The 26,566-nt window shown below is 50.1% G+C and overlaps 1 protein-coding gene across 3 annotated transcripts; it reads right to left on the bottom strand.

Annotated features, from left to right (window-relative positions):
* Nucleotides 1-201: 201 nt before the first annotated feature.
* On the bottom strand, nt 202-15,956 carry IRF1 (interferon regulatory factor 1). 3 transcript variants are annotated; one of them, XM_023516387.1, is made up of 10 exons: nt 15,717-15,956; nt 14,679-14,770; nt 13,269-13,368; nt 12,355-12,531; nt 12,198-12,247; nt 11,955-12,087; nt 11,660-11,785; nt 11,140-11,189; nt 9,877-10,012; nt 202-538 (listed from the first exon to the last, which is right to left on the bottom strand). In XM_023516387.1, the coding sequence occupies exons 2-10, from the start codon at nt 14,763-14,765 to the stop codon at nt 534-536; spliced, it is 864 nt and encodes a 287-aa protein (XP_023372155.1). In that variant the 5' UTR covers nt 14,766-14,770; nt 15,717-15,956; the 3' UTR covers nt 202-533. The 3 variants fall into 3 exon arrangements, with proteins under 3 accessions (XP_023372155.1, XP_003782258.1, XP_023372157.1); XM_003782210.3 differs by lacking the exon at nt 202-538 and adding an exon at nt 8,597-9,561; XM_023516389.1 differs by lacking the exons at nt 202-538; nt 13,269-13,368; nt 14,679-14,770 and adding an exon at nt 8,597-9,561 and having other exon boundaries at nt 15,717-15,939.
* Nucleotides 15,957-26,566: the final 10,610 nt, after the last annotated feature.

The raw sequence follows: 26,566 nt of genomic DNA, 5'->3' as shown, positions 1-26,566 counted from the left end.
TGTCCCCCTGGGTAGAGTGCCGTGGCATTACAGCTCACAGCAACCTCCAACTCCTGGGCTCAAGCGAGTCTCTTGCCTCCGCCTCCCAAGTAGCTGGGACCACAGGCGCCCGCCACAACGCCCGGCCCGGCTATTTTTTTTGGTTGCAGCCGTCATTGTTGTTTGGCGGGTCCGGGCTGGGGATTCGAACCCGCCACCTTAGGTGTACGTGGCTGGCGCCTTAGCCAGTTGAGCTATAGGCGCCGAGCCAACAAGTTTTATTTCCCTAACCTGGGATGGGCCCTGGGTGACAGTTAATAAACATTTGTTAAGTGAGCAAGTGTGTAGAGTGTGGACCCTGCTGGAGAGGCAGCCCAGAGGTCTCCCTGCTTCTCTGTAAAGGACAGCTCTGCCAGCTGCGGTCCTGTCGGTTTTCTTGGGGGTGTCTGGGGCTGTTACCTGTCAGATGTTAAAGATGTCCCTCCTTTCTCTTCTCCAAGCTAAACATGACCAGTTTCCATAGCTCTTCATCTAGCTCTCAGCATGCTGGTTATTCAGTCTGGAGAGACACAGAATTATCCAGATGTTATCTAAACAGGCAGAACCATGGATGCAGATGGAAAGTTTGGGGTTGTGTGGTTTGGCAGTATATTCCAGTTGTAATGGTGACAGGTACTGGCCTGGCCTTGATGCTGTAGGAAGGATCAGACTTACTGCTAACCATCTTTCTTTCTTTGGTGTTCTTACAGTCTTCACAAAGACACTGTTTGGGTATAAAACCCCATGTTCTAGCCCTTGAAAAGATTATTGTGTTTCTCCTGGACTATATTGCAAACTCTCTGAGGCAACTGGCTTGTGGCAGGCACTCTATAAATGTTAGCTAGTATTATTTGCTTTATTGTTTTGTTATTTGAATGCACATTCACTGGTGACGTTTCTTTTTTTTTTTTTTGGCCAGGGCCAGGACCCGCCACTTCCGGTATATGGGGCTGGCACCCTACTCCTTGAGCCACAGGCGCCGGCCCACTGGTGACATTTCATGAACATGACTATGTGCCAGAATATAGCAGTGATCAGAATAGACCTATCCCTGCCTCCTAGAGCCCCCAAGACACTCTAAGAAGACTTACTGATTGAATGATAAACTTTGATTAAACCCATTGTGAAAAAATTAAAATAAAGTAAACCCATTGTGATTAACATCTCTACCACCAGACATCATTTTGTGCCCTCTTTGTATTAAACTCAGAACACACCCTTCCTGCCCTCAGGTGCTGGAATGTGAGAGTCTGACGGAAATATCATTTTGTGAGTAAAAAACACTGAAGTGGAGTGTTTTTTTACAAATTAGCCAGAAGTGGTGATGTGCACCTCTATTCCCAGCTACTCAGGAGGCTGAGGCAGAGCAGGAATCACTTGAGCCCAGGAGTTTGAGGTTGCAGTGAGCTATGATGATGCCACAGCAATAGAGTGAAACCCTGCCTCAAAAAAAATCAACTATAGGCTTGGCACCTGTAGCTCAGTGGCTAGAGCACTGGCCACATACACCAGAGCTGGTGGGTTCGAACCCAGCCCGGGCTTGCCAAACAACAATGACAATGACAACAACAAAAAAATAGTCCGCCATTGTGGTGGGCACCTTAGTCCCAGCTACTTCGGAGGCTAAAGTGAGAGAACTGCTTAAGCTGTGGAGTTTGAGTTTGCTGTGAGCTGTAATGACACGGCTCTCCACTGAGGGTGACAAAGTAAGACTCTGTCTCAAAAAAAAAAAATCAATTATATTTTATATATTCATTGGGTTAGAAATATATTATGCATAGTTTCATGTTCTACCTTTTCTCTGTAAAATTGTGTTTTATGAGGTGGGACTATTTTTAATGCAGAAGAAACTTAGAAAACCTTTTCCTTTAAAAAAAAAAAAAAAGAGTGCAAAGCCCCAGTCTACAGTGGTTGGGAGGACATCCTGTGGGGCTGTAGGGTGGCTCTGTTGTGCATCCGGTGTGAGCTTCAAGGCAGTGGCTGTGGCCATGTCCTGTTGTCTCCTGGCCAGGCTATAACCTCCTGCCTGTGAGTGAAACAGAGTTTTGATGAGTCTGCACTCACCCTTCCTTTCCCCACACTGTAATCATCTACCCTCTCAAAAGGCATGTAGGGTTATGATCTTCATTGTTTATCAATAACAAGAGCACCTCAATCTGTGCAGAACAATGTTTTCACATATCTTATCTCACCTGAGACTCACATGTCCTGTGAGGCAAAAAGGACAAATGCTGTCATACCCATTTTACAGATGAAAAACCTGAGGCTGCAAGAAGTCTGGTGGCTTATATGAAATCACATAATTGGCAGAGTAGGGACTTTACACAGATCTGGCTGGCATCCAATTCAGTGATTCTTTTTAAACATTATTTTCCCCTCTAGTTCTAGTTCTTCCTGAGCCAAACTGGATCTTCTTAGTGAGTCCGGGAACTGAAAGTGTTTTGAGTGTTACGGGTGTGTGGTGGGGGTATAGAACTCCACCCTGGGAATGATTTTTTTTTTTTTTTTTTTTTGAGAGAGCCTTAGTGTCATAGCTCACAGTAACCTCAAACTCAATTCTTGGGCTCGAGTAATCCTTCTTACCTCAGCCTCACAAGTAGCGGGGACTACAGGCACCCACCACATGGCAGACTATTATCATTATTATTATTATTATTATTTTTAGAGATGAGGTCTTCCTCTTGCTCAGACTGGTCTCTAACTCCTGAGCTCAGGCAATCCACTTGCCTCAGCCTCCCAGAGGGCTAGGATTATAAGCCTGAGCCACCACACACAGCCACCCTGGAAATCTTAACCCAAACCCTCTGGGCCTCTGACTAATTGTCCTGGATAGCCTGACCTCAGGGTTGCTCCTCCCAGATAACTCACCAGAGCCAGCATCTCAACTCACTGGATTTTTGAGGAGTGGGCTTCAAAGAGGCAACTGTTTCCTATACAGATATGTAGCAAAGGTGTCCTTGATGTCACCCTTATTGAACTAGCCAGACCATGGAGACTCATTACCTGCCCAGGGCTCCACAGCCTGAACTTCTCCCAGAGGGAATAGAGTCTCTTACACAGAGGGGTTGTGGGGCCCTGTGAGGCTGACTCAGGGATTTTTGGCAGCTGTGTTCCCCAGATGATTTCCCAGTGTGTTTAGTTTCCTATTGATGCCATAACAAATTATCATAAACTTAAGGACTTAAAACAACCTTAAAAATATTATCATATAGTCCTATAGATCATATGTCTAAAAAAAGTCTTACTGGGCTAAACTCAAGGAGTCAACAGGACTGCATCCCTTTGCAGGGCTCTCCAGCCGGGCCTCTGTCTGTTGGCTGCTTGGTGAGGCCTGGGAGATCCAGCAGGAGGGCCTGTGGGTACTGCAGGGCAGGAGGGGCTAGACAAAGCCTTTGCCATCAAGTAGGGTGGCCATCTGGTCCTGGTTTGCCTGGGATTTTCCTAGTTTTAGCACTGAAAGTTCTAAATCCTAGGAGACTCTTCAGTCCTGACCAAATTGGGACAGTTTGTCACCTTACCTCCATGGCCTTTTGTACCTGCTAATCTACTCTCAATCAACTCTGCAGCCTGCACAACCAGCCCTTTGGACTTCTGGATGCCAGAGAGACCTGGGTACTGAGGAGAGGCTCCAAGCCAGTACTAGGAAAGTATAGATGCCAGTTTGCAGCATCCTCAGCAGAAGCATCACCTGTGAACTCAGAGCTTGTGTATACACAGGAAAGAGCTCATAGATATATGCCCTGGGAGTTTGCACCTGAGTCTCTAGAATTTGACAACCTGGTTATTTCTGGGTGGTGTACTGTAGGTGGCTTTAATACATGTTTTATTTGCTTATCTGTATTTTTTACTCCTTGTATAATTAAACCAAGTTCCTTTTGTTGTGTACATTTTTAATAAAAGAAAGTCATTAATAACTCAGTCTTCCATCTTCAGTCCTACAGAGGGGCAGGTTGTACTGCGTGTCATGCACACACTGGCCCCTGCTTTGAAGCCTTTGACCTTGGCTGCTGGTTGTTCCTCAGTGCCATGCTTGTCCCTCAGCCTGTTCCCCTGCATCCACGAGCCCACACTGGCTTGTCCCCAGGGAAGGGTTCAGGAGCCAGGTGTTCTCCTAATAGGTGAGCAGGTGCTGAGTACAGGATTGTACTGACCAGCAGGAGATGCTCTGAAGTGCCAATCCCACCTGAGCAGTGTGAGGTTATGGAGGAGATGAGCTGTTTACCCCTAGGGAGTTTCCAGTCTGGTTAGAAAGATTGGGTACCCTGCAGACCGCATGGGGAGTGGCAGACAGGAAGGGACAGGCACTGGATGGTGAGGCTTTGCCTGGGAGGGCTGTCAAAAGTTAGATAAGGAAGGATCCCAAGGTTACATTGCACATGTCTTAGTACAGCAGAAGACCAAAAATGGGATCTTCCTAGTAAGCTGAGGCAGGCCTCTGTTCAAGCTCAGGGGTATATGGACTCCTGGGCCCAGAACTCAGGCTGGAGTGAGTGAGTCTCAGTGCCCACCTGGTGAGAGCAAGGACTAGCCAGCTGTCAGAGTGCTGAGTTTTCTTATGGATCAAGAAGCCGGGAATTAAACCCACCAAAGCCACAGGGTTGGGCCCTGGCCTTGTGGCTGGAAGGTAGGATGCACCCCCTGAGTGGTCCTGGCTCTTACAATTAGTCACCCAGAATTCTGACCTCTGAGGAACCCCAGGACTCAACAAAGGCTCTGCTTTAGAACAGGAAAACAGGTTGCCTCCCTCAGACAGAAATGCAGCTGAAAAGTCCTCTTTGATCCCAGCTGGGGCTGAGATAAGGTTGAGCAGGCCAGAGTCCCTTAGAGCCAGAGCAAGTTTGCAAATAAGCTTTTGTGGCTGAGCTGCTTCCTTCACTGAAGCCAAGTTGCTAACCTGTCTATACTCCAGTCCTTGGGGCCTCACCCCTCGAAACTGCAGGTGGCCTCAGGGCATAGGTGGGGCATCCCTCCTTCCCTTGAGGATTAAACCAAACTCTACCCTGCTGGGGCCCTGGGGCCCATGGCAGCAGAGCCATGTTGCCTGGGGTGTCAGGAGGGTGTGTGTGCTGGGGAAGAGGGTTTTGCTGCCTTCCCCCTAAGTCCCCAAGTGTTTCTTTGGCTCAGGGTGCTAGCGCCCTACCCCTTGCCAGTTTTCCCAAATTCCCTTGCCATGCCTCAATTTTGTCCCGGGTTCTGGGCACAGACAGATGTGGGTTGGAATCCAGGCTCCATACTGATGTGCTAAGTCAAGCTGGGCAAGCCCAATTCACCTGATGAGCACTGGTTTCCTGATCTGTGAACAAGAGGCTGTGGTGGGGTGCCAGTGCAATAGTGCATATGAGGTGCTTGGCACAGTGCCCAGCACAAAGTGAGCACACAAGGCCTGTATTGTCATTATCTAGCCAGACTTCAAGGACTTTTCCAGTTCTGCTCATTTCTGAGTGGAAACGTTAGTGCTGAGTTCCAACGAATTTCACACATCCTCAACGTGGAGGGTTAGCGTGTCCAGGTCAAGAAATAGCCTTGCACCTGACAGAGATGAAAGCTTCCTCTGTGACCATGAGGTTGGCCCAGGGTGCTCCAACAGTACCTCCTGAGGAAACCCATACCCCAGTACAAGAGCAGATTTTTGAATCTGTGCAGTGTGAAAAAAGACCAAATGGTTCCAGAGGATGACAGCCTAGAAATGACCCAGCCCTCCCAACCAGGAGGCATCAGACCCAGAGAAAAGGACATCGCCTCTAACCAAAGTCTGGGCTTTTCCCAGGATTTCAGTCTTGTCCCTTGCAGGCCCCACTCGTGTCTTCAAGATAGATCCCAGAAAGCTTTTATCTTTGTAGTCATGGTAGTCACAACACCCTGAGAGATGCAGAAAACTGATACACCAAGAAGGGATGGTTTGCATGTTAGCCTCTAGCATTCTTCCTACTGCCAAGTGAGCTGAAAGAATAAACCAGCCCAATTAAATTGACACCTTTGGTGTAACACAAGGAAGCCCTTGTGACTAACCAGAAATGCTCTTAAACATCTGTACACTTGGCCCAAGATGAGAGGTCTAGCTGGTGTGGCTGAGCCTCACTTTGCCAATTCAACCCATTGAAAAGTGATCCTTGATGATAATGATACCATCACAACTCCAACAGAGATTTTTCCATGACCTCCCAACTGAAGCCAAGTTGGGAACCTGTCTATATCCTAGTCCCCGGGGCCTCACCCCTGGAAACTGCAGGTGGCCTCAGGACATAGGTGGGGCATCCCTTCCCTTGAGGACTAAACCAACCCCTGAGGCCCTGGGGGTGGAGTTTGGTCCCAGTTCCCTCAACCAAGAGCTTCCACCATGAGTGCTCTTTGGGATGAACCACAGATGCTTTGGCAGGTCATTAGAATGGTCTTAAATTATTGGGTTTAAATTTGGTTCATATGGTTCAGATATTGCTCCATTTCAGGCATTGTTTGGCTAATGAATTAGTAGTGTCAGCTGCCATAGGTGAGTAGTCAGACCTTACTTGTTTCTTTGCCTAGAAAGGGCTGGGGTTCATGGTAGGATACAGTAGAGCAGCCCTCCATCCTGGAAGATCTGGCTCTATCCCACAATATTCCTCTAGGCTCAGTCCCTACCACTCAGGACCCTTGTGATCGGGGATAGGGATACTGCAGTTTTGAGGTCTCTCCTCCTTTTGGACATTCCAAAAAGTTGTTTCAAATCATTTAGGACTCCTGTGACCAGAAGTGGTGGATGAAGTCAGGACATTGTCTTGGTTCTGGAGATTGGGAGCTGACGGACATAATTTCTCTTATGTTTTGGTGACTTAAAGTGATGAACTTTGCTTATTAGAATTTAAGAGATTTCCACAGCTGCCTGAGACTTCACTGCCTACTCTCCATCAGGGATTAGATTGAGGACAGGAGAATGGAGAAGTTAGAGCAAGCCTAATGCTTATTCTGGGTTGTGTCCCTTCCCTCCCATCATTCCTCAGCCCACTCTACCTTGCTTCCTGCCACCACCTGCCATCATTAACTGGACAAGCCACCCACTAGAAAAAATCCCAGATGGGAGCCCACAAAAGGTTAGCTACTTCACTCTGAATCTTTTTAGTAAGGGCTGAACCCTGGAGGAGCTAGAAAGGCCATCTTGTCCATCCCTCCACCCACAGGTGAGGTTGCTCTTGAAAACTCCAAGTGGCCCTTCTGATGTCCAAGGCTTTAGATGGAAGCCTGTCCAGGCATCCACATACAGAATATGAACCCAGCAGGAGTCCACCTGCCACTCACATCACAGCTCCCAGATTAGAACAAAAGGAACGTTTCAGACTGACCTCCACCCATTTTCCAGTTTTCCATCATTTTTTCACTCAGGCTTCCCTTCCCAAGGCCCACAGTCCTTCCAGATGGCTGAGTCCAGTGAATGGGGTCACAGTTCACGTGATTTCTGGGATTGAGAATATGGAAGCTATCCATACAGTTCTTGACCACCATGACCATCACCTAGACAAGGGTAATGCTAGCCAGCTTCTCTTAGCCAGCCTACCTATTGCTGGATACTATTTATGCCCCAAGGCCAAAGACTAGAGAGGAAGATGGGAAAAGCTCATGTCCAGACTTTTCCACCCTGATATTCCTATGACTTGGCTATCTAAAGGAGACAATGTCATGTCAGCAGTTCCCAAACTATGGTCTTCAAAAACATGGTTCTGTTCAAACATACCCCCTCATAAAGATTGTGTGCATCAGCCAGAATTCTGAAAAGAAACCTGTATCATATAGGTCAGCCAAAGTTTTCCTAACACATGTGTGCATGGACCTATTTCACAGTACACTGCAGGACTGGTATTCAGCAATAATAGTTATTGTTGGCTGACAAAACATAAGACTCTCAAACTGGAAGGTGAATAGCCTCAAGTCCCTATCCCCAAAGTCCTTCAGTCAATCCAAGACCCTCTCTCTCAGATCTGCTCCCAATCCAGTATCTACCTGCACTGTCTAATATAGTCACTATCCACATATGGCTACATGAATTTCAATTAAATAAAATTAAAAATTCAGTTCTTCCATTGCACTGGTCACTTTCCAAGTACTCAGCTGGCACATGTGGCTAGTGCTAGTGCCTGCTATATTGAACAGGGCAGAGAAAATGTTCCCATTACGGTAGAAACTGGATGGTAAGCAATGTCCGGCGCAGCAGCCATCAAGGCTGTTTTGGGCTGGTGTCTGTTCCAATCGTCTGTGACTGCATCACACGCATTAACTTTTTGGAGTAGCACCTGCACGTTCCCCGTGTCACATTGTCTATGGCACATTCCTCAAAAGAACTGAAAACCTAACACTCCCCAGACCCTAGCAGTTCAGAATCAACTCAGCTATGGCTATGAAGTCAAGGGCAGTGACCATGTCTCCATGAGCATGTCCCTGTGACATAACTGTGCCTTCCTCAAGCCATCTTTTCCATGAACATAAATGACAGGATTTTATAACAGATATGTCCTTGCTCACCCCAAAGTCAAGCTTAGGCAGGACGCCAATAATGATTCCATCAGAACATTTCCATAAAAAGTAAAACATCTACAGTTTCTCTCTAAATAAAAGGCCACACCACTTATAAACAATTAACATTTTATAAAAAGACAAATGTACATATTTACACACATGACTTAGTAGTTAGATGGCATTTCCAATTTTCAAAGTCACACCAAGGCACTCACACTTCCCTCCCTGGGCCTGTTAAGGGCTGCTGGGGCTTAAGGGGGTGGTGGGCGCCGAACAAGGCACTGTATAAATAAATGCAGGGGCCAAGAGCTTGGGGGAAACATTAGTGTACACCTCTAATCAGAAATGTGGCTTACGTCCACAAGAAAAAGTGCCATGTTTTTTCCCAAGCCTCTCAGCCAGAATAGGGAACAGGGCAGAGCTCTTCTGAGGCTGAGGAAGCAGTGCCCCCAGGACCCCATTTCTTGTTCACATTTCACTGGCTTTGAATAGTCCCCAGGGCTCAGCTGGGAAGGGAGGTTGTTCTTTGGGAACAGGATTCACTTAGTGCAATTGTTGCTTAGTGCAGAGCCAGCCCTGGGATTGGTGCTTTTCACAGGTCACTGGTCTATTCCTCTCTGAGCCAGCCAGTGACAGTGAGACCCTCTCCAGGCAGCTAGGCTCATAGGGAAAAGCCAGAGGCTGACTCCTATCTGAGTCCTCCACCTGACACACCAGTCTCAGAACCCCATCTTCCCAGGAAATAGGGCCGGCTTTAGTCCATGAGATGAGCCCAGACCCTGGTCTGCCAGAAGCCCTGAGAGGCCACTGACCCAAAAGAAAGGCCTCATCTCCACTTGGCAGTGAGGTCACACTTGGCTATGTCCAGCTCCTCTGCATCAAGATGCCAGGCCTTGCTCCCCTAGGGAAGTAAGGGGGGGCCCGGGCCCAGCTACGGTGCACAAGGAATGGCCTGGATAGAGGAGGGCAGCCTGACTGGGGTCAGCAGGCTGTCCAGCCAGCTGGTGTCCATGTTCTTCAGATCTGTGAAGACGCGTTGTAGGTTCAGCCCAGTATCCCCTAGAAGATGTGAAGAAGGTTGTATGTATATGAGAATGGGGGATGGAAGCACGAAGTGTGCTCCCTCTACCCCATACAGCCCTACCCCTGTAGGCCACAGACAGCCTCTGTTCTCCACACCACAGCAGCAAGCATCCATTCATCCTCAGAACTTTAGGGCATGGGAGCAGTAGCTAATTCACAAGGTGTCTGTGTCCACATGAGTTTAAGAGGCATGCTTTACCTCACAGCTCCCTTGCCCTGCCCCTAAGCCTTCCCCACCTCTACATGGTTCTTCCTTCTCTAAGAAGCCATAAGGGTACAAGGGTTTCTTACCCCCAGGACTGTCAACTTCTGGCTCCTCTTTGCAGCTGAAGTCTCCATACACAGAAGTGGGCTGGGCCCCAGGTTCATTGAGCAGATAGCCCTTCCCATCCACACTGGTCGGCTGCCACTCCGACTGCTCCAAGAGCTAGGGACAGATGAGCAAAAAGCTGTCAAGTCTCTTCTAGTGCAGACTCATCTGTCGCCCTATACTCAAAGAGCCAGCTCTTCTAGCCAGGGGCCCCCTTGGCCATTTACACATTCTCACGACCAGGGCCCAAAAGGCAGGAGACAGAAATGCACATTGCCACTGGTACTCAATTCACTTTCCTCATTCTACCCACACCTATCCTCTGGCACAGTATTTCCAAGACTTCCCTCTCAATCAGGTAAGGACATGGCAACTGAGAGTGTGGCTTAAAGGTTAGCATAACAAGTCAAGAAAAGATGACTAGGAAAGCAAGAGGTAAGGAACTAAGCCCATTTCTCAATTTTCTGTGCAAGAGAGTGGAGCCAGGGTACAAATACAGCAAAAATGTTTTTATATTCACTTTTTTTTTTTTTTTTTTTTTGAGACAGAGCCTCAAGCTGTCCCCCGGGTAGAGTGCCGTGGCATTACAGCTCACAGCAACCTCCAACTCCTGGGCTCAAGTCTCTTGCCTCCGCCTCCCAAGTAGCTGGGACCACAGGCGCCCGCCATAACGTCCGGCTATTTTTTGGTTGCAGCCGTCATTGTTGTTTGGCGGGTCCGGGCTGGGGATTCGAACCCGCCACCTTAGGTGTACATGGCTGGCACCTTAGCCGGTTGAGCTATAGGAGCCGAGCCTATATTCACTTTTAAAACAAATGAAGGAAAAACCTGGAGGATATTTCGCTCACTTTCTTTTTTCTTTATAAGCCAGCATATTGTAGATCCCAAAGGATGATTATTGAAACCTGATGTGCATTTCCCGAACTAGCAGGGCTGGGGCATGTTGGGACAGAGGACATGGGCCAGGGACCTGGCAATGATGGTGGCTGACTCACACAGCTGTCTGAGGCCCCAAGGCTTGCTTGAGGATGGCCTGTCTGAGACCATGCCTCCCACCTGCCCTCACTACCCATGGTGTCTTTCCCACCAGCCAACCATGTGGAAGTGGCAAATGTGGGACAAAACAAGCAGCCAGGTGACAACAGCAGCTGCCTACCCTCTGATTTGGAAGCTCTCACTGGTTCTCACTTTCCTCACTAAGAAATGCTACCTCAGGAGAATGCCCAGGTGGGGACAGGCTTTACCTTCATGATGTCGTCAGGTAACTTCCCTTCCTCATCCTCATCTGTGGCAGCTGTGAATGGGGACAAGCAGAGAAGTTGGCAAAGTTGGCTGGCAGTCAGCTACGCTTACCCTGCAGTTCCAGCCCACTGGGTCCCCTGCCCCTTCACACATACACACAGGCTTCCCTGCCTGCTATAGAGATTCCTTAACAGGACACTGGCCTGGTGACTCAGCCTCTTAAACTCTGAAGCCATGCCTCTTCCCACCCCCTCACTTCCTTCCTCACCCTCAGACACTGGGCTGCAGAGAAGCCAGGAGAACCAACAACCTGAGACCAAAATGCGGCCCTTGGACCCCCCTCCCTGTTCTCACCAGCCCACCAAAGCCCTCCTAGTGTCCTGTGTTTGTCTCATCCCCCTGGGGTTGGGAGTGGGCAACACCTAGCTCAGTCAGCTAGATGCTAGGTGGAACATCTTCCCTCCTTCAGGAACTCCCTCCCTGAACCAAACAGTCAAGCAGGCCAGACCCAGTAGCACCAACCTTCAGAGGCAGAGGGCATGGGTGACACCTGGAAGCTGTACAGGTGGTCACTGGTGCTATCTGGCAGAACTTCCAGTGGGATTCTCCAGTCGGGGAGAGTGCTGCTGACAGCACATGGGGAAAGTGCTGGGGGAGAGCAGAAAGTGCCGGTCAAAGCTGTGTGCTTCCTTAGTTTGCAAGACACCCAGCACCCTCCCACTGCAGCTTGCTCTCCAGGCCACAGTCCACACCATGCTTCCTAGATCCAAGAGAAAGCCAACCTGTGGGGTTCCCTGCCAGACCTAAGCCACCTTACCTGGAGTCAGGGCCCGCTCCACCTCCAAGTCCTGCCCCAGATAGCCCTGAGCTGTGTAGCTGCTGTGGTCATCAGGCAGGGTGGAGCTGCTGAGGCCATCAGAGAAGGTATCAGGGCTAGAATCCCCATATGACTGTGGAAGGAGAAAGACTTAGTTAGGTCTAGGCTTGTTGCAGCACCTCTACCACTGCTCACCCTGACCCACAGGAGACAAAAGGTAAAGCTGCTTAGGACCACACTCACCTTCCTTTTGGCCTTGCTCTTAGCATCTCGGCTGGACTTGGACTTTCTCTCTGCGGGGCAGAAAGGCTATCAGCCTTGGTACAGGCATACCAGCCCCCGCTGACTTTCTGCCACCCTCCTTCCACAAGCTTTCCAAGGACCCAGAGCCCTTGGGTACCTTTTCTCTGGTTCTTGGTGAGAGGTGGGAGCATCCGGTACACCCGCACGGCAGAGCTGCCCTTGTTCCTGCTCTGGTCCTTCACCTCCTCAATATCTGGCAGGGAGTTCATGGCACAGCGAAAGTTGGCCTTCCATGTCTTGGGATCTGGCTCCTTTTCCCCTGCTTTGTATCGGCCTAGAGAGCAGGAGAGCAAAGAGAACTGATTGTCAGGTCAGAGGCAGGAAATCCTCAGCTGCCCCTAGCCTTGGAGGAGAAAGACAAGAGTAGCGCTGAGCCCTCATGTTACCAGAAATCCACACTGGTCAAACCAGCAGGTATTCCTGGGTGGCACTCTGCAGGCCCTAGGAGCTGGGCTTCTCAAATGCCCAGACTTGGCTCCAATACATCCAGCAGGCCCCAGTGAAGCAAGCACTAGAAGGCCCATATCTCCAAAACTATGCTTTCTGCATGCTATACCCATCCCCATACTCTGCTAGAAATATTAGTGGTCAGCAAAGAATAATTACTAATACATGGACTATGAGATGGCCCAAGGGCCCCACCCTTCAAAGATTAAAGGAGGCCACCAACCAGATGGGCCTTAGGACCTTGGTCAACACCAAGAAAAAAGAAGGTGTGGGTCTTTTTCAGTGCCCTGGCTGACAGCTGCTTTTGCCAGGGAGAACTTGAATCTAGACATGAACTCTCTGAAGCTATACTTTCTAAGATTTTTAGCTTTACAAATCGCTTTGAGAATTTGCTGAAATGATGGACCCTCTCTTCCAGAAACACAGGTCTGCCCCCGACCCCCTTCCCAATAATTCTGCACTATCTCCAGGAGCTTAGAGTCCCCAATGAAGAGGCTGTGTTAACCTTAGTGCCTCTCCTTGTCTCTTTCCCAGACCTCCTGGGCCAGAGTCCCAGGCACACACCTGTGTGAATGGCCCAGCTCCGGAATAGACAGGCATCCTTGTTGATGTCCCAGCCATGCTTGGCAGCATGCTTCCAAGGAATCTGGAAGATCATCTCCTCCTGAATGACATATACAAGGCTGTGTCAGCTTAGAGACCACAGGCTTTGGGACCCAGTCTACCCAGTCCCTTGGGTCTGGGAAAACTCCCCTTTTCATCTGACATCTGGCTTGAATCAACCCAACCTAAGATTGGCTTAAACATGCCATTCTGGATCTCTCAGGTGGGGCTTCCAAGTTCTGATGAGCTGTGGCACCATCAGCTCACAAAAAACCTCCTTAGACCTGTTACAGATATGCTGAGACCCATACTGAGCACCCTCAGCCACAGCCCGGGTTTTGAAGCTCTGGGATGCTTCTCTCTGGCTTGCAAGCACCAATATAGAAGAAAGAAGAACTTATTCCATTAGAAAGGAATGCTCTGGGACCACAGGCTCCTACACAGGGGTCCTGTTCACATCACTAAGGGAACCCTGGGCCATACTTGGATGCTGACCACCTACGTGACCCTGGCACTACTACTGTAGTTCTTTACCCCTCACAGTTTTCTCTTCTCTGAAATGAGAAAACATACCTAAAAAAAATTTTTTTTTGAGGATAAAAATCAAAGCATGTGTGGTGTGATAAAGACTAAGATCTTCCTGTTATTACTGGTGGTTAACAGTGTGGATTTCTGAGACTATTCAAGTTCAAATCTAGGCTTTATTGCTTTTTGTGTGATCTGATTCTCTACTCTCAGTGCCTAAGTTCCCTATCTGAAAATGATATTAATAGGATATACCTTATAAGACTATTTTGAGGATTAAATGACACAATACTTAAAAGTAACACACTTAGTATTGTGCCAGGTACACAGTGAGTATTCAGTGTGTAATAAGCATTAGCTGTTTTTATGAATACTGTTATTGGTCTATGTTACTCCAAGTGCACTGGCTGTAGGCTTCCTGGGCCAGAGTAACAGGTGCATGATTAAGTCTTCCGTCCTCTGCTTCCACCTTCCTGCCTAGCAGTGCCAACTCTGTTGTCTCCTATCTATCTGTTCCTGCAGGATGCTGAGAATGTTTGTAGGGATCTCCCTCAGGGCAGACCAGAACTCAAGCTCTGCACATTCTAGGAGAGTCTTGCTGCTGGAAACAAAGTGTCTTCAGGTAGGTCCCCTGTCTATACCTCAAGAAGGTATAGAAGAAGGCAAGAGTCAGACAAGAATGGCCCAGGGCTGGGCTTTGTACACTCTCTGCATGTAAGACTCACTGAGAAACACATCTGCCTACCCTCTTATCAATTCCCTTTTGGGGCTGCTTCTGAAGCTTTGGTCCTCCAGAAGTACATGGGTTAAAACAGTGATAGAAAAACTCATAAGAATTACACTCACTTTATTAATCCAGGTCAGCCCTGGGATTTGGTTGGAATTAATCTGCATCTCTAGCCAGGGTCTCATGCGCATCCGAGTGATGGGCATGTTGGCTGTGAAGAGAAGACAGAAGGCTCCAGTTGGAATCTGTTGCACAGTCCCTGGGCACTGCCCTGCCCCACCCGAGGCCACTTAATTACCCTCCCCTGCCCTCAGCCAGGTACTTGGTATTACAGTCATGGGGGAGGGAGGTCTGCAGTTGAATAAAACTGCTCTCCAAATCTTTTTGGCATTTGAGCAAAAACACTTCTGCCCCTTCCCTCATCCCCTCCCAAGCCAGTCTTTGGAGGAGACAGGCATGTAAGTGATGGCTGCAAGATTTATGTGCAGGAAAAGAGAAAATATATACAGCTATCTTAATACCAGAACTTTTCTCTCAATATTCAAATCATCTGAGAAGGAAAGAGCTCCTTCTGCTTGACGTTAAGAAGAAATTTCCCTGACTTCAGTTGCCGCCACTAGCTGTGCACCTTCCCAATGACACCCCCACACACACCAGAATCCACTCTATGCCTCCCTGACAGCCATAGTGCCCGCCCCCGGCCTAGTTTCCCCTCCTCGGGAGAAAGAGCCCAAGGAACACCTGTGGCACCTCCTCCTGCAGCAATCCCCACAGTCACGACCCCCTCCAGCCACCCGAAACAGTAAGCCAGCCCTTGCCACCAACACAGGGAACCCAGAACCTGAGGCCTGGGCGCTGAGCTGGGACCGCCGAAAGCAGGAGGCAATGGGCGCTCACGCGTGGGCGGACACTCGAGTCCCCGGCACGGCGTGCGGATGCGTGCGACAAACGTACCAGGCCACCTACAGGCCCCCGGCTGTTTCGCGCACACAGATCTCACCGAGCCGCAGCTCGCAGCTCCCGAGCCCGCGGGGGGGCCCAGGCAACGCCGCGCGCCCGTGTCTCTCCAGGCTAGGGTTTTCGGCCCCCACTTCCTGGTGCCCAGCGCGCCTTTGTTCGACGCCGACGGTTCCCCCACGTTGGGGAGGCGGGCTCACCTTTGCTGCAGGAGAGATCTGGCGGCGGCGCCCGAGGGTCCCGGAGAGGCGGGGGTTGCTCTGCGGACGCGCAAAGCGCTATTCCGGGTGGAAGTGGGGAAAACGCAGAGGATGTCCCGGTCTCGGGGCTGTTGAGCACGGCTGGAGTTGACTTGGCACGGCTTGGGCTGGCCTCTGCTTTGCCCAGCTCAGGCGCACGTCCTACCTCGACGAAGGAGTGGCGCGCTCTGTCGGGGCAGCGGCGCCGGGGAGAAATCTAAACACTTAGCGGGATTCCCCCAACCCAGGCCTGGCCCCGCCCCTAAGAGCCGCGCGGGCGGCCATTGGCTAGCGCTGCCTCATCATTTCGGGGAAATCAGGCTGTTGTAGAGCTAGCGGTGAAGGGGAAGTACAGGGCGGCTGCTCCTCCCCACCCCCTCCGGCCCGGCGCCGCCGCCCCGGGGCGACTGCGGGCCCGCCCCGCGCGCTCCCACTCAACCCCCACTCCAGCTTGCGGGGCAGAAAGGCTGTGCTGCAAAGGGCCAACGCGCCTGGCGCTGTCATTCCTCTTGTTCCTCAACCTGCTAGCTCCTGTGACCATCCCCTCCGTCTTCTTCTTCTTCTTTTTTTTTTTTTTTTTTTTTTTTTTGCAGTTTTTGGCCAGGGCTGGGTTTGAACCCGCTACCTCCGGTATATGGGGTCGGCTCCCTACTCCTTGAGCCATAGGCGCCGCCCTCCTCCCTCTTGAGGGGGTAGGGGCGCAGTCGGGGTGCGGCGAGGGTGAAGTAGGCCCACCTTTCTCCCAAACGCTGGTGAGCAGGTTACCCGGGCATCTGCCGCCCTCTTCAGGGGACACTGGGACTGAAACCCCGAAAACCAGCCGGGCTCCTCAAGCGGGCTAATAGGATGTCAAGACGGGAAGGTTTTAGCTCTCATCCTGGGCTTTCACGGGTAGAAGCCCTCCCGCCGAATCACTCATCTCCCCTGGGGAAGTTAAGAACACAGAAAGCCTATCCTGCCTAGGGTATTGCAAGGGGCTGCTGTATGAGGGGAAATCCCAACCTGGCTCCTGCTGGTACAGCCAGCAAGGGACTCAGGACCTCAGTTTCCTCAACTACCAAGTAACTATAGCCCTATGTTGCTGGTTGGCAGTGATGGTGTTTGTAAAACACCATCCCCCACTCAGTATGCTGCATGGTTTCAAGGTCCCTGCCCCATGATCTAACCTTGACCAGGGTGATACCCTACCCCTATTTGGTCTGCATCCCTGAGACTGTCCCTGGCTGGACTTAGGGAAAGGGGTTGAGAGAAGCTGGAACTGCAGAGTGAGGATAGGGGTGAGTAGCTCTGGTCCCTCCTTAGCATTCCTGCATCAGGCCTCCTCCACAGCCTCACTGTGGCCCTTGCATGGGAACTCCTCCATGGTAGACTTGGTGGGCCAAGTCTCAGGACTAGCCCAGGCAATAGGTCTAGCCAAAGGATTGGGGAACCCCGGTTCCAAGCCACTCAGTAAGGGCAGCAACTTAACTCTTGTGCTCACAACTAGTCCTCGCCCCACTGTATTTCAAGGGGCTGGACTGTGTTCATTTTCCATCCAGAACTGTGGCCCAGCAGGCTCCATCCTTATCTTCCCAAAGCTGCTGACTCAGAAGTAAATCACTCTTCCCAGGCATGTCACTCCCTTCAACCCAACTCTCCTTCCAGGGCAGCTCCCCATTGATATAGGCTATCAATAGACACACCAGTGAAGCATTCCGTGTGTCAGTCACTCTACTGCCTCTCTCCCACAGAGGAAACACATGTGTTCATGCAACTCTGGTGCACCAGAATCTGAGTGTTGTGACTAAAGCCACACCTGGGAAAGTGACCCAGGAGACCCAGCAGGACTGGTCAGAACTGTCTCTCAGATAGTGGTGGATTGGGAAGCTAGGACAAGAAAGGAGGATGGAGAAACTGAGGAAGGAGCCTAGCTGGGCATTCAGCAAAATGGAAGGCATCCTTAGAGTGGAAAGATGAGAGCTGAAGTGCTTTAACTGACAAATGGGAGTGAGAACCTGCTACAGGGACCAAGCCCTTCTAAACAAGAAGCAGAAAACAAGTGACTCCTGAGTCATGAGATCCATTCTTGGTGCAGTAAAGGATTGCTTGCCCTGTCCCTGAGAACCTGACACAGCCACTGGAAAATTCAGAATGAGATTAGGGAAAGGATTGCATTTCTTATAGCCCAAGAAATTGACTACAATGACCTTGTGAAGGCAACAGAAGACTGTAAAAAGTGCTTTAAAACAAACAAACAAAAACTTTAATTTACAGATAATCACCTGTATATATGTATGTGTGTGTGTATATATATATACATATATATAATGAGTATCTTTCCATGTCATGAAATGTACTTCTGCAATGTCATTTGTAATGGGTATATATCATTCTACCATAAGGATAGGTAAAAACTTACCCAACTAATCCCCTATTGTAGTACACTTAGGTTATTTCCATTTTTTCATAATACAAACAATGCTATTAGCTAAATCCTTGTGTACATTGATAATTTTTGTTCAAGAAAAATTCCCCAGTATTAGGATTTACCGATGAAGCTGTTATTTCAATCCTTAAAGTGGCTCAGCGCCTATAGCTCAACCAGCTAAGGCGCCAGCCACCTACACCTAAGGTGGCGGGTTCGAATCCCCAGCCCGGACCCACCAAACAACAATGACAGCTGCAACCAAAAAATAGCCGGACGTTGTGGCGGGCGCCTGTGGTCCCAGCTACTTGGGAGGCAGAGGCAGGAGACTCGCTTGAGCCCAGGAGTTGGAGGTTGCTGTGAGCTGTAATGCCACGGCACTCGACCCAGGGGGACAGCTTGAGGCTCTGTCGCCAAAAAAAAAAAAAAAAAATCCTTAAAGTGTTCTTTGACTTTTTTTAACTTTAGGAATTCTTATTTTATTTTGAAACCTATAAGAATGTACTTATCATGATTGGGAGTGCTATAACCCAAATTGGTGAAATAAAGCTAATCCATATTTTTATGTCATATTGTTATTTTATACCCAAAGTATACAAAGTTTTTATTATAACTAATTTTGATGAATCTCATTCTAATATGTATCTCACATTTCCCCGTGATGCTAAGCAGAATACAGTCTCCTTTAACCTCTTCTTAGTATTTCAGGCCAGCCCTTTTCCTTCTCTGATTCAAAGTACTAATTTCAGCTATCTCCTCTGAGCAGGTGTCTTCCAAAGCCAAGCTCTGACTGCCCCTGTAATCTCATCCATGGATTCTCTCCCTTTCTCTCTCTCTCTCTCTCACATATACACACACAGAACTCCATATCTCTTCCCCATCCCCCATCTTTCCCTTCTTAGTTCCCATTCTCCTCCCCCTCTTTGTCTCACCTCTTCCTCTGGGTCTTCCTTCCTTATATCAGGTCATGACTTCACATTCCAGGACCAGAGTGTTGTCCTAGCCTCCCCTTGGCCCCCCTCCCTATCAGGCCTGCCCAGGACAATGAGGAAGACAGTGCCTTGCACTGGAATGGACCTCGCTAACATTTGAGTCTACCCTCACATTCAGGTCCACATTCACATCTCTGTGGTCCAATGGCCCTGTGGTCCAATTTCCAACCTTGTCTCCCACAAACAGCTCCCCTACCCTTGGCAGTGATTAGAGTAGTGTATGGCTGGGCATGGTGTCTCTCACCTGTAACCCTGGAACTCTGGGAGGCCAAGGTAGGTGGATTGCTTAGCCTGAACAAGTGTAAGACCCTGTCTCTATAAATAGTGGGCATTGTGGCACCTGTAGTTCCAGCTACTCGGGAGACTGGGGCAAGAGGATCACTTGTGCTCCAAAGTCTGAGGTTGCTATGAGCTATGAAGTCATGGCACTCTACCAAGGACGACAAAGTGAGATTCTGTCTCAAAGAAAGAAGAAAAAAAATTAGAAGGGGGTAGAAAGAGAACACAGGGTTTCAGTTTGAAAGCCCAGATTCTTGTGCTTTTGCTATTTGCTGTGTTATCTTGGACAAATTACTCTCCCTCTCTGGGCCTATGCTTTCTCATCTGTAAAACAGAGGTAATTAATCTCTGCCCATCTTTCCTAATTGTTGTGAAGATGAAATTAGGCTATCAAAATCCTTTCCAAATTTTAAAATATTAGTCAAATGAAATGTGTTAACAGGGATACATGAACCTTCCATTGCATTTCCATCCTCTGGACATAACTTGTGTTTTTTCCCTTCATCCCTTTCCTCTTTCCACTTGATCCTCATCCCTGTCTTCCTGGTATACTTAGCAATACTCACTTCTCTCTCTCAATCTCCCTCTTGCTTGCCACTGCCACCCCTACCCCATTTCAATTTGTCCTTCTTGAAGAGATTAGCCCAGAACAAATGCCTGTCTCTTTGAAGTGCCCCCAGAGCAACCAATAAGAAATCCTGTCCCTCCTTAGAACCCCTTTATCCTTAACTTTTTTTTTTTTTTTTTTTTTGAGACGGAGCCTCAAGCTGTCCCCCTGGGTAGAGTGCCATGGCATCACGCTCACAGCAACCTCCAACTCCTGGGCTCAAGCGAGTCTCCTGCCTCAGCCTCCCAAGTAGCTGGGACTACAGGCGCCCGCCACGATGCCCGGCCATTTTTTGGTTGCAGCCATCATTGTTGTTTGGCGGGCGGGCTGGGGATTCAAACCCGCCACCTTAGGTGTATGTGGCTGGCGCCTTAGCCGCTTGAGCCACAGGCGCCGAGCCATCCTTAACTTTCATATGTTGTCTTTCCACCACTTATCACTTTCTGGGTGGTAAATTTCTGGGGAATAGTCATTTTTCTGTAAAAATCTTAATCAGGTTCTTCATACCTTGCAGCTGGAGTTACCTGAGGATGATGACCCACCTTGTTCTGGGCCAAGGTCTCACTCACAGGGTGCTTCCCATCTGTACCTTCACTCAGTGAGTGGTGAACTTATAATGCAGCTTCTTCATATGAGGCCCTGGGGTTTTCTTGGCTGGCAAGGCCTCCTTTGAGGTGATGTGTACAATCAGGATGCTGGGGGCAAGATTGTCATCATCACACACACACATACACACACACACACACACTGTGTGATAGCCTCTGTGTTAGCCTCTCTCCAGAGGATCCTGTCCCCAGCCCCCTCCTTCAGGCTCTCAGAACACATTATTCACCAGCTAGGTGGGCTCCAGTTAGTCCTGAAGCTCAGGAGCTTGGGTCCCTAACCCATCACCGCGCACACATGCACAAACACAGGCATAGAGACCATGCTAAAGTGATTCTGTTGTCCTTGCACTCAACAGCAGAGTGTCTGACACTCAGTAAATCCTTGTTAAATTGATGTGTTGCCCCTCTCCCTCAGATTATTAATTTTCTCTGATATATACATTGATTGGGAACTTGTGGTCAAATCCTCTGCTGATAGAGATGGGTGTGGGATGGGAAATGTTCCCAGAAATCAGAGTTCGGTAGAGCTGAGGTACAGGGCCCAGCAAGGACTCCCTAGGTTTTCAATTGGGAGACCTGCTACCTGTGGAACAGGCAAGGGGTGGGGGGTAGGGCAGAGTCCCCAAAGCAGACAAAAGCGCAGCATGCCTTCCAGGTCCAGAGGCAGGACTTCTTGTGATGCTCAAAGCCCCTCCCAACTGTTCTCTCTCTATTTTCACAGCAAGTCTGGAGGCAGATAATCCTAAACTGTGAGGTGCATAACAAAAGTCAGGCATAAAATCAGCCAAAAGCATCCAAAAGCTTGAAGACAGAGGTCATCACCCTGTCTCCAAGGAGCCTAGTTGGAAAGAAAGTCTCTTCTAAATTCATTCCACAAATATGAAACGCACTCTTGCTCTGAGTCAAGCCCAGGTTTGGCCCTGGAGAGACGCTAGGGCACGAGACCAGCTCCTGCCCTCTCAAAACTTTGGCAAAAATGTTGTATGACACAGCAGAATAAACGTTGCACTGTTATAAAAATCCTAAACGCAGAGTGGAAGGCTGCAGCTGGCAGGGAAAGCACAGGGGTCCTGTGATATAACAGCCGGCCAAGGAATTGCTTAAGCGCTCAGGGTTGTTCCGGAACTCCAGGAGGGGGGTGGGGTGACTGCGTGCTGCCGCCGTTGCCCTCTGCCCTGATCGGAGTTTCATTTCTTATAAACACTGCGTTGAGAGGAAAAAGAACTCAGCTTCCCATCCGTCCTGTGGGGCCTCGATACTGGAGGAAGCTCCCGAGCCAAGCCCAGCGGCCGGTCGTGACCCAGAAGAGGGTTAGATTACATCAGAGTCCTCCTTCCCTTAGCAAATGGGCGCTGCAGAGCTGCCTGCATTACTGTCCTTCCCCCAGAGTGCCCCGGCTTTGGGGGAACCCGCATCACCTCCACTTCGCCCTGCCCCTCACTCCCAGGTGACCCACCCTTGCACTGCACCGTCCTGAGCTAGGTGTGTGTATTTGAAGTAAAGGGTCACAGGCCTTTCGGGCCAGCTTCCACATTCCTGCTCGGCCCTGGCTCGGGGTGAGTCGGGATGAACGGCCAGCTGGCCGGCTTCCCGGAAAGGGAGGGCAAGGAAGAGAACTGCGAAGCCTCTCAAGTGGGTGCTGGGTGGCTGTCCCTGCCGCCGCCCCCCTCATCCCTGCCCATCGTTCTCATAAGTTGGCTGCCCCGCCCAATCAGGGAGGCTCACCTGCCTCTGTGGGGCACTTCCTCCCCCTTCCTCGCCCCAGACTCCCTCTGCGGACCATAAGTTTGCAGCCAGCTCAGCAGCTACAGGCTGTGTGACTTTGGGCAAGTTGCTAAACTTCTCGGTGCCCATATCAACCCCTGCTAGGTGAGCAAGCAACCGTCGGGGGGCACAGTTCTTTGTAAACACCAGTGCCCTTCCCTCTTTTTCTCCTTGCTGCCCCTTTCCCCCTGCTTGCCTGTTTCGACAGGCACACAGTAGGCGCACAGAAATGGCGCCCACCTGTAAAGTGCTGCAGGGGAAGGCCGCATTGTGTCCCTCTGCTAGGGCACTCCGCCATCCGCGGCAGCCCGAGAGACTTGGGGTAGACTAGCAGCTTTCCCGTGGGAGGCGCGGGTTGTGCCGAGTCGCCCGGCAGATGCTGCCCATCCGGGCAGGCGCCGGCGCGGAGCCGGGTCCCGGGACCCGCAATGTCAGCGCTCAGAAAGCTCCCCACCTCCGCCTCCGCCCGCCGCCGGTGGAGAGGCGGGGGCCAGGGAGTGGGGTTGGGTCCGGCCACCCAGTTCGGTCCGGCCCTGGCGCGGAGCTCTACGGGGCCGCGTCGGAGGGGCGGGGCTGGGGTTTCGGTTTCTTGCAAACGCGGCAGCGACAGAGAAATCGAGGAGTTTCCGGGAACCACGCCGGGAGCTCTGAGCTCGGAGCTCTGCGCGGCGGCGGCGGGGGCAGGGGACGAGCGGCGTCCAGTGTTGCCGGCCACTGGCCAGCTGGAAGTTCCAGCGGGAGTCGGGGAAAACCCACCCCGGTAAAGCCCCACCTGAATGCACCTGCCCCCAGCGCTTCGGAAGGTGTTCACAGAGAAGCTGGGGGTATGAGGGATGACCCAGCAGGGACTGGTGGCGGTGCAGGGAATGGGGGAGGAGTTCTACAAGTACAGGGGCTTGTGCGGTGTACTAACGGGAAAGAAAGGTATCGTGAGCAGGCTGGTGGGTTCTGCAGTAGGGGATGCCCCCTTTAATCAGCTGATGTCCCCAACTGTACTACTGACTGTCACATGCCATCTTACTGTCCTCATTTAAGGAGCTCTTCTTACTGAAATTATCTCCTCAGTGTACTTTTTTGTTTGTTTATAAGAGGACACACACACATAACTTGCAGCCCCTTGAGAGTCTAGCCTCCCCTGGTCTAGAATAGGCTAACCACAAACAGAGCTCAGTGATTGTTTACTGAACGAGTGAAAGAATGGAATGAGTTAGAGGCATTTGTGGCGACCGTGTGGCCTGTAACCTGTTCCCAGGGGACCTCTGGGTCTAGTTCCCCTGGCTCCCTAGCCCAGTCAGGTCCTGCCCATGCTTTCAGATGAAGGAGGCCCTAGTCTGGGAGAGAGCTCTCAGCGCTTTGGGTGGGTAGGGGGGTAGGGGGGTCCTCTGTGGTTTCCTGAGAACTGCCCTCCAGATGAGGTGGTTGGGCAGCAGGCCCACTGTAGTCACCACAGAGGAATGTTGGCTGTGGGGGTCAGCCACTCACTTCCCTCTCCAGGGATTGGAGCTCAGGCCAGGGATGATCGTGGGTTGGGTCTGGATCTGAGAGAAGAAGCCTAGAAGTTTGGGATTCAAAGACAGAGTCCAGTACCTTACCTGAATTTTTCAGTCCAAAGCAGTACCTGAGAGTGAGCACTAGTTTCCTAAATTCTCGCCTTTGAGTTCTCAAGTCTTTTTTTTTTTTGGCCGGAGCTGGGTTTGAACCTGCCACCTCTGGCATATGGGGCTGGTGGAGTTCTTAAGTCCTTATGGCTTGGGAGACCATGGTTCTTGGAAAGACATAAACCAAACTAGAATTGCCTCAGTCCAGAAGAGCTAAAAGCTATAGGGTGCAGCAGGTAGCAGTGATGGCCATGCTGGAGGCAGCCAGTTAGCCAGTGGAGAGACCAGCAGACTGGCACCCTGGCATCCCTTGCATAGGACAGCATTGACTCTCTCTAGCCCAGGTTTAGAATCAGGGTGGCTGGCCTGGGAGGGGGCCAGGGAAACTCCAAATGCTGCAAAAGTATAGCTTTTGCTCTGAGCACAGTCCCTGGTGACTCAGCCTGGGAATTCTGACTCCAGGGACAGCCCTGGGAGTAAGGTTCAGGACAGTGGGCTCTTGAGGGGCCCAGCTACCATGCCAGCAGTTTAATGAGGTCCCAAGCCAAATAGTTATTCTCTCTCCCTTGTCCTATGGTCTACTGACTATAGTTAATGTAGCTCAAGCTAGAAAATACGAACAGGAATGTGTGTTTGTGGTTTGGACTCAGCAAGTGCTGAATTATTGGTATATTTCTGAAAGGAAAGAAGAGCAAGGTGGCCCTGTGGAAGCTGTCTTATTTGCTGCTATAGCTACAGAGGCTGAACAGAGAGCAGGCACCCCATGAGCCCATGTGGCGTGGATGGATGGGTAGATGGATGATAGATTCAGATGGTCTCACCAGCAGACACATTTCTCCCAAAATGGTATTAGCAAAAGACAATTTCTACAGAATTTGGAGATACCCAAAAGGGAGTGAAGGAAGCTTGTAGCTTCCCTGAGCAACACTTCAGTTATTTCTGCCTGCTTCCATCTCTCCAAAGGGGCCTCTTCTTTCCCATAGCCCTTTTCACATATGTGGCTCCTCAAAGTTCTGCAGAAAGACTTGATGACCAGTGGCAAGGGCTTTCCAGGTACAGACCCAGACCAAGGAAAATAAGCTGTTCACATCAGGTGGGTTCTCTTCCTCTCCTACAAGGTAGATCCACAAAGGGCCTCAATGTGGAATTGAGCCAGGCGTGAAAGGTTCCAGTCCTTTCTTTGCCTCAGTAGGTCTTCAGGAAAGCATCTGTTGACTGATTGACTGGCAGGAGGGGTGAGGGTCAGCAGAAACCCACCTGTCTCCCATACTGTGGGAGAAGGCATGACTGCCCCTACCCAGCTTGACAAGTGACAAAGCACAATGAATATGTCACCATGTCAGTTAGCCAGCATGGTGTGCTGCACCAGGAGGACTGTTTTAGAGGACTGGGTCCATAATTGGGGCAAAATAGGCTAGGATATGCTGGGAGAAGGGGCTTTGAGCCAGCAGGGTAAATAAAAGCTGTGCTTCCTTCCTTGAGCACCCTTGTGAATATTGGAGAGGGTTTCCCACAGCTTTATGGGCTGGGAAGAAGTGTATTACTTTGCTTTTAATGAAGCAGGTGACTTCAGAAGGCCAAAGACTTAGTGACATCTGACTAAGTCGTGGAAAGTTACTCAGCCCAGAGCCTGTCCTGGCCCTGTGAGGGGACTTAAAAGTAAATGCCATAGTCCCCACTGCTTATCTGAATGTGAGCTCCCCAAGAGCAGAGGATGCCTGCCCCAACCCCACCCCGGGCACCCAGCACACTGATCTCAGATAGTAGGCTCTTAGTAAGTGTTCTCTGATTGTGTGAATGATAGTTGTGTGGTATACCTGGAGTATAAGGCAAAGAGGCCGAGATGCTGGGATTTGAGAAGAGGAGCAGGTTATCTCAGCCAGTGTTCCCAGATGGCTACTCTGAAAGGGTGAGGTTCAGCAAGGTCTAGAAGGTTGAGTCAAAATTCAATAGACCAAGAGTAGAGAGGGCACTCAGGATGTGGGAACAGCCAGGGAAAGGCATGGAAGCTCAGAAACAGATCTTGCTTCCATTAGGGCCTGGGATGGTAGTCCTAAGAGCTGAGGCTGGAACCTCCAGTGGAAGCAGACTCTAAAGAACCTGAGTGCTGTACTCAGGAGTCTGGACCTTATCCTGTTAGACTGTGGCTGCTCAGTGTAAGGATGGTCAGTCTTCATAGCGAAATAATAGAGAAGTTATTAACCCATAGTTTTTTCAGTAAGAGCAAAAAAAATTTTTTTTTAACTTTTTCAGTGTTTTGGTTTTTTTTTTTAATTTTATTTATTTATTTTTGCAGTTTTGGGCCAGGGCTGGGTTTGAACCTGCCACCTTTGGCATATGGGGCCAGCACTCTACTCCTTTGAGCTACAGGCGCCGCCCAACAGCAAAAATTAATCCTGCTTTCTACCTGCTTCTTTTCTCAGCCTAGCAGATTTACTGGCAGCGGGCCCCCTATGGATTTCCCTTTCATAAACCACTGAAAAGAGCAGACAGAAAGGAAATGTAAATTATTTCTCTTTACATTTCACCAGCTCTCTGTCTTTTTTTTTTTTTTTTTTTTTT

Source organism: Otolemur garnettii, unplaced genomic scaffold (genome assembly GCF_000181295.1).
Source record: "Otolemur garnettii isolate 467f Iridium unplaced genomic scaffold, OtoGar3 scaffold00003, whole genome shotgun sequence".
NCBI classification, from domain to species: domain Eukaryota; kingdom Metazoa; phylum Chordata; class Mammalia; order Primates; family Galagidae; genus Otolemur; species Otolemur garnettii.
Note: the sequence above shows the minus strand (reverse complement) of the source record. Positions and strands in the feature narration are given on the sequence as shown.

Coding starts and splice junctions, on each gene's coding strand:
- IRF1 (XM_003782210.3), bottom strand. CDS start 14,765: ATGCCCATCACTCGGATGCGCATGAGACCCTGGCTAGAGATGCAGATT. Junction 12,248..12,354: donor CACCAAGAACCAGAGAAAAG/GTACCCAAGGGC, acceptor TCTGCCCCGCAG/AGAGAAAGTCCAAGTCCAGC. Junction 9,562..9,876: donor AGAAGTTGACAGTCCTGGGG/GTAAGAAACCCT, acceptor CACATCTTCTAG/GGGATACTGGGCTGAACCTA.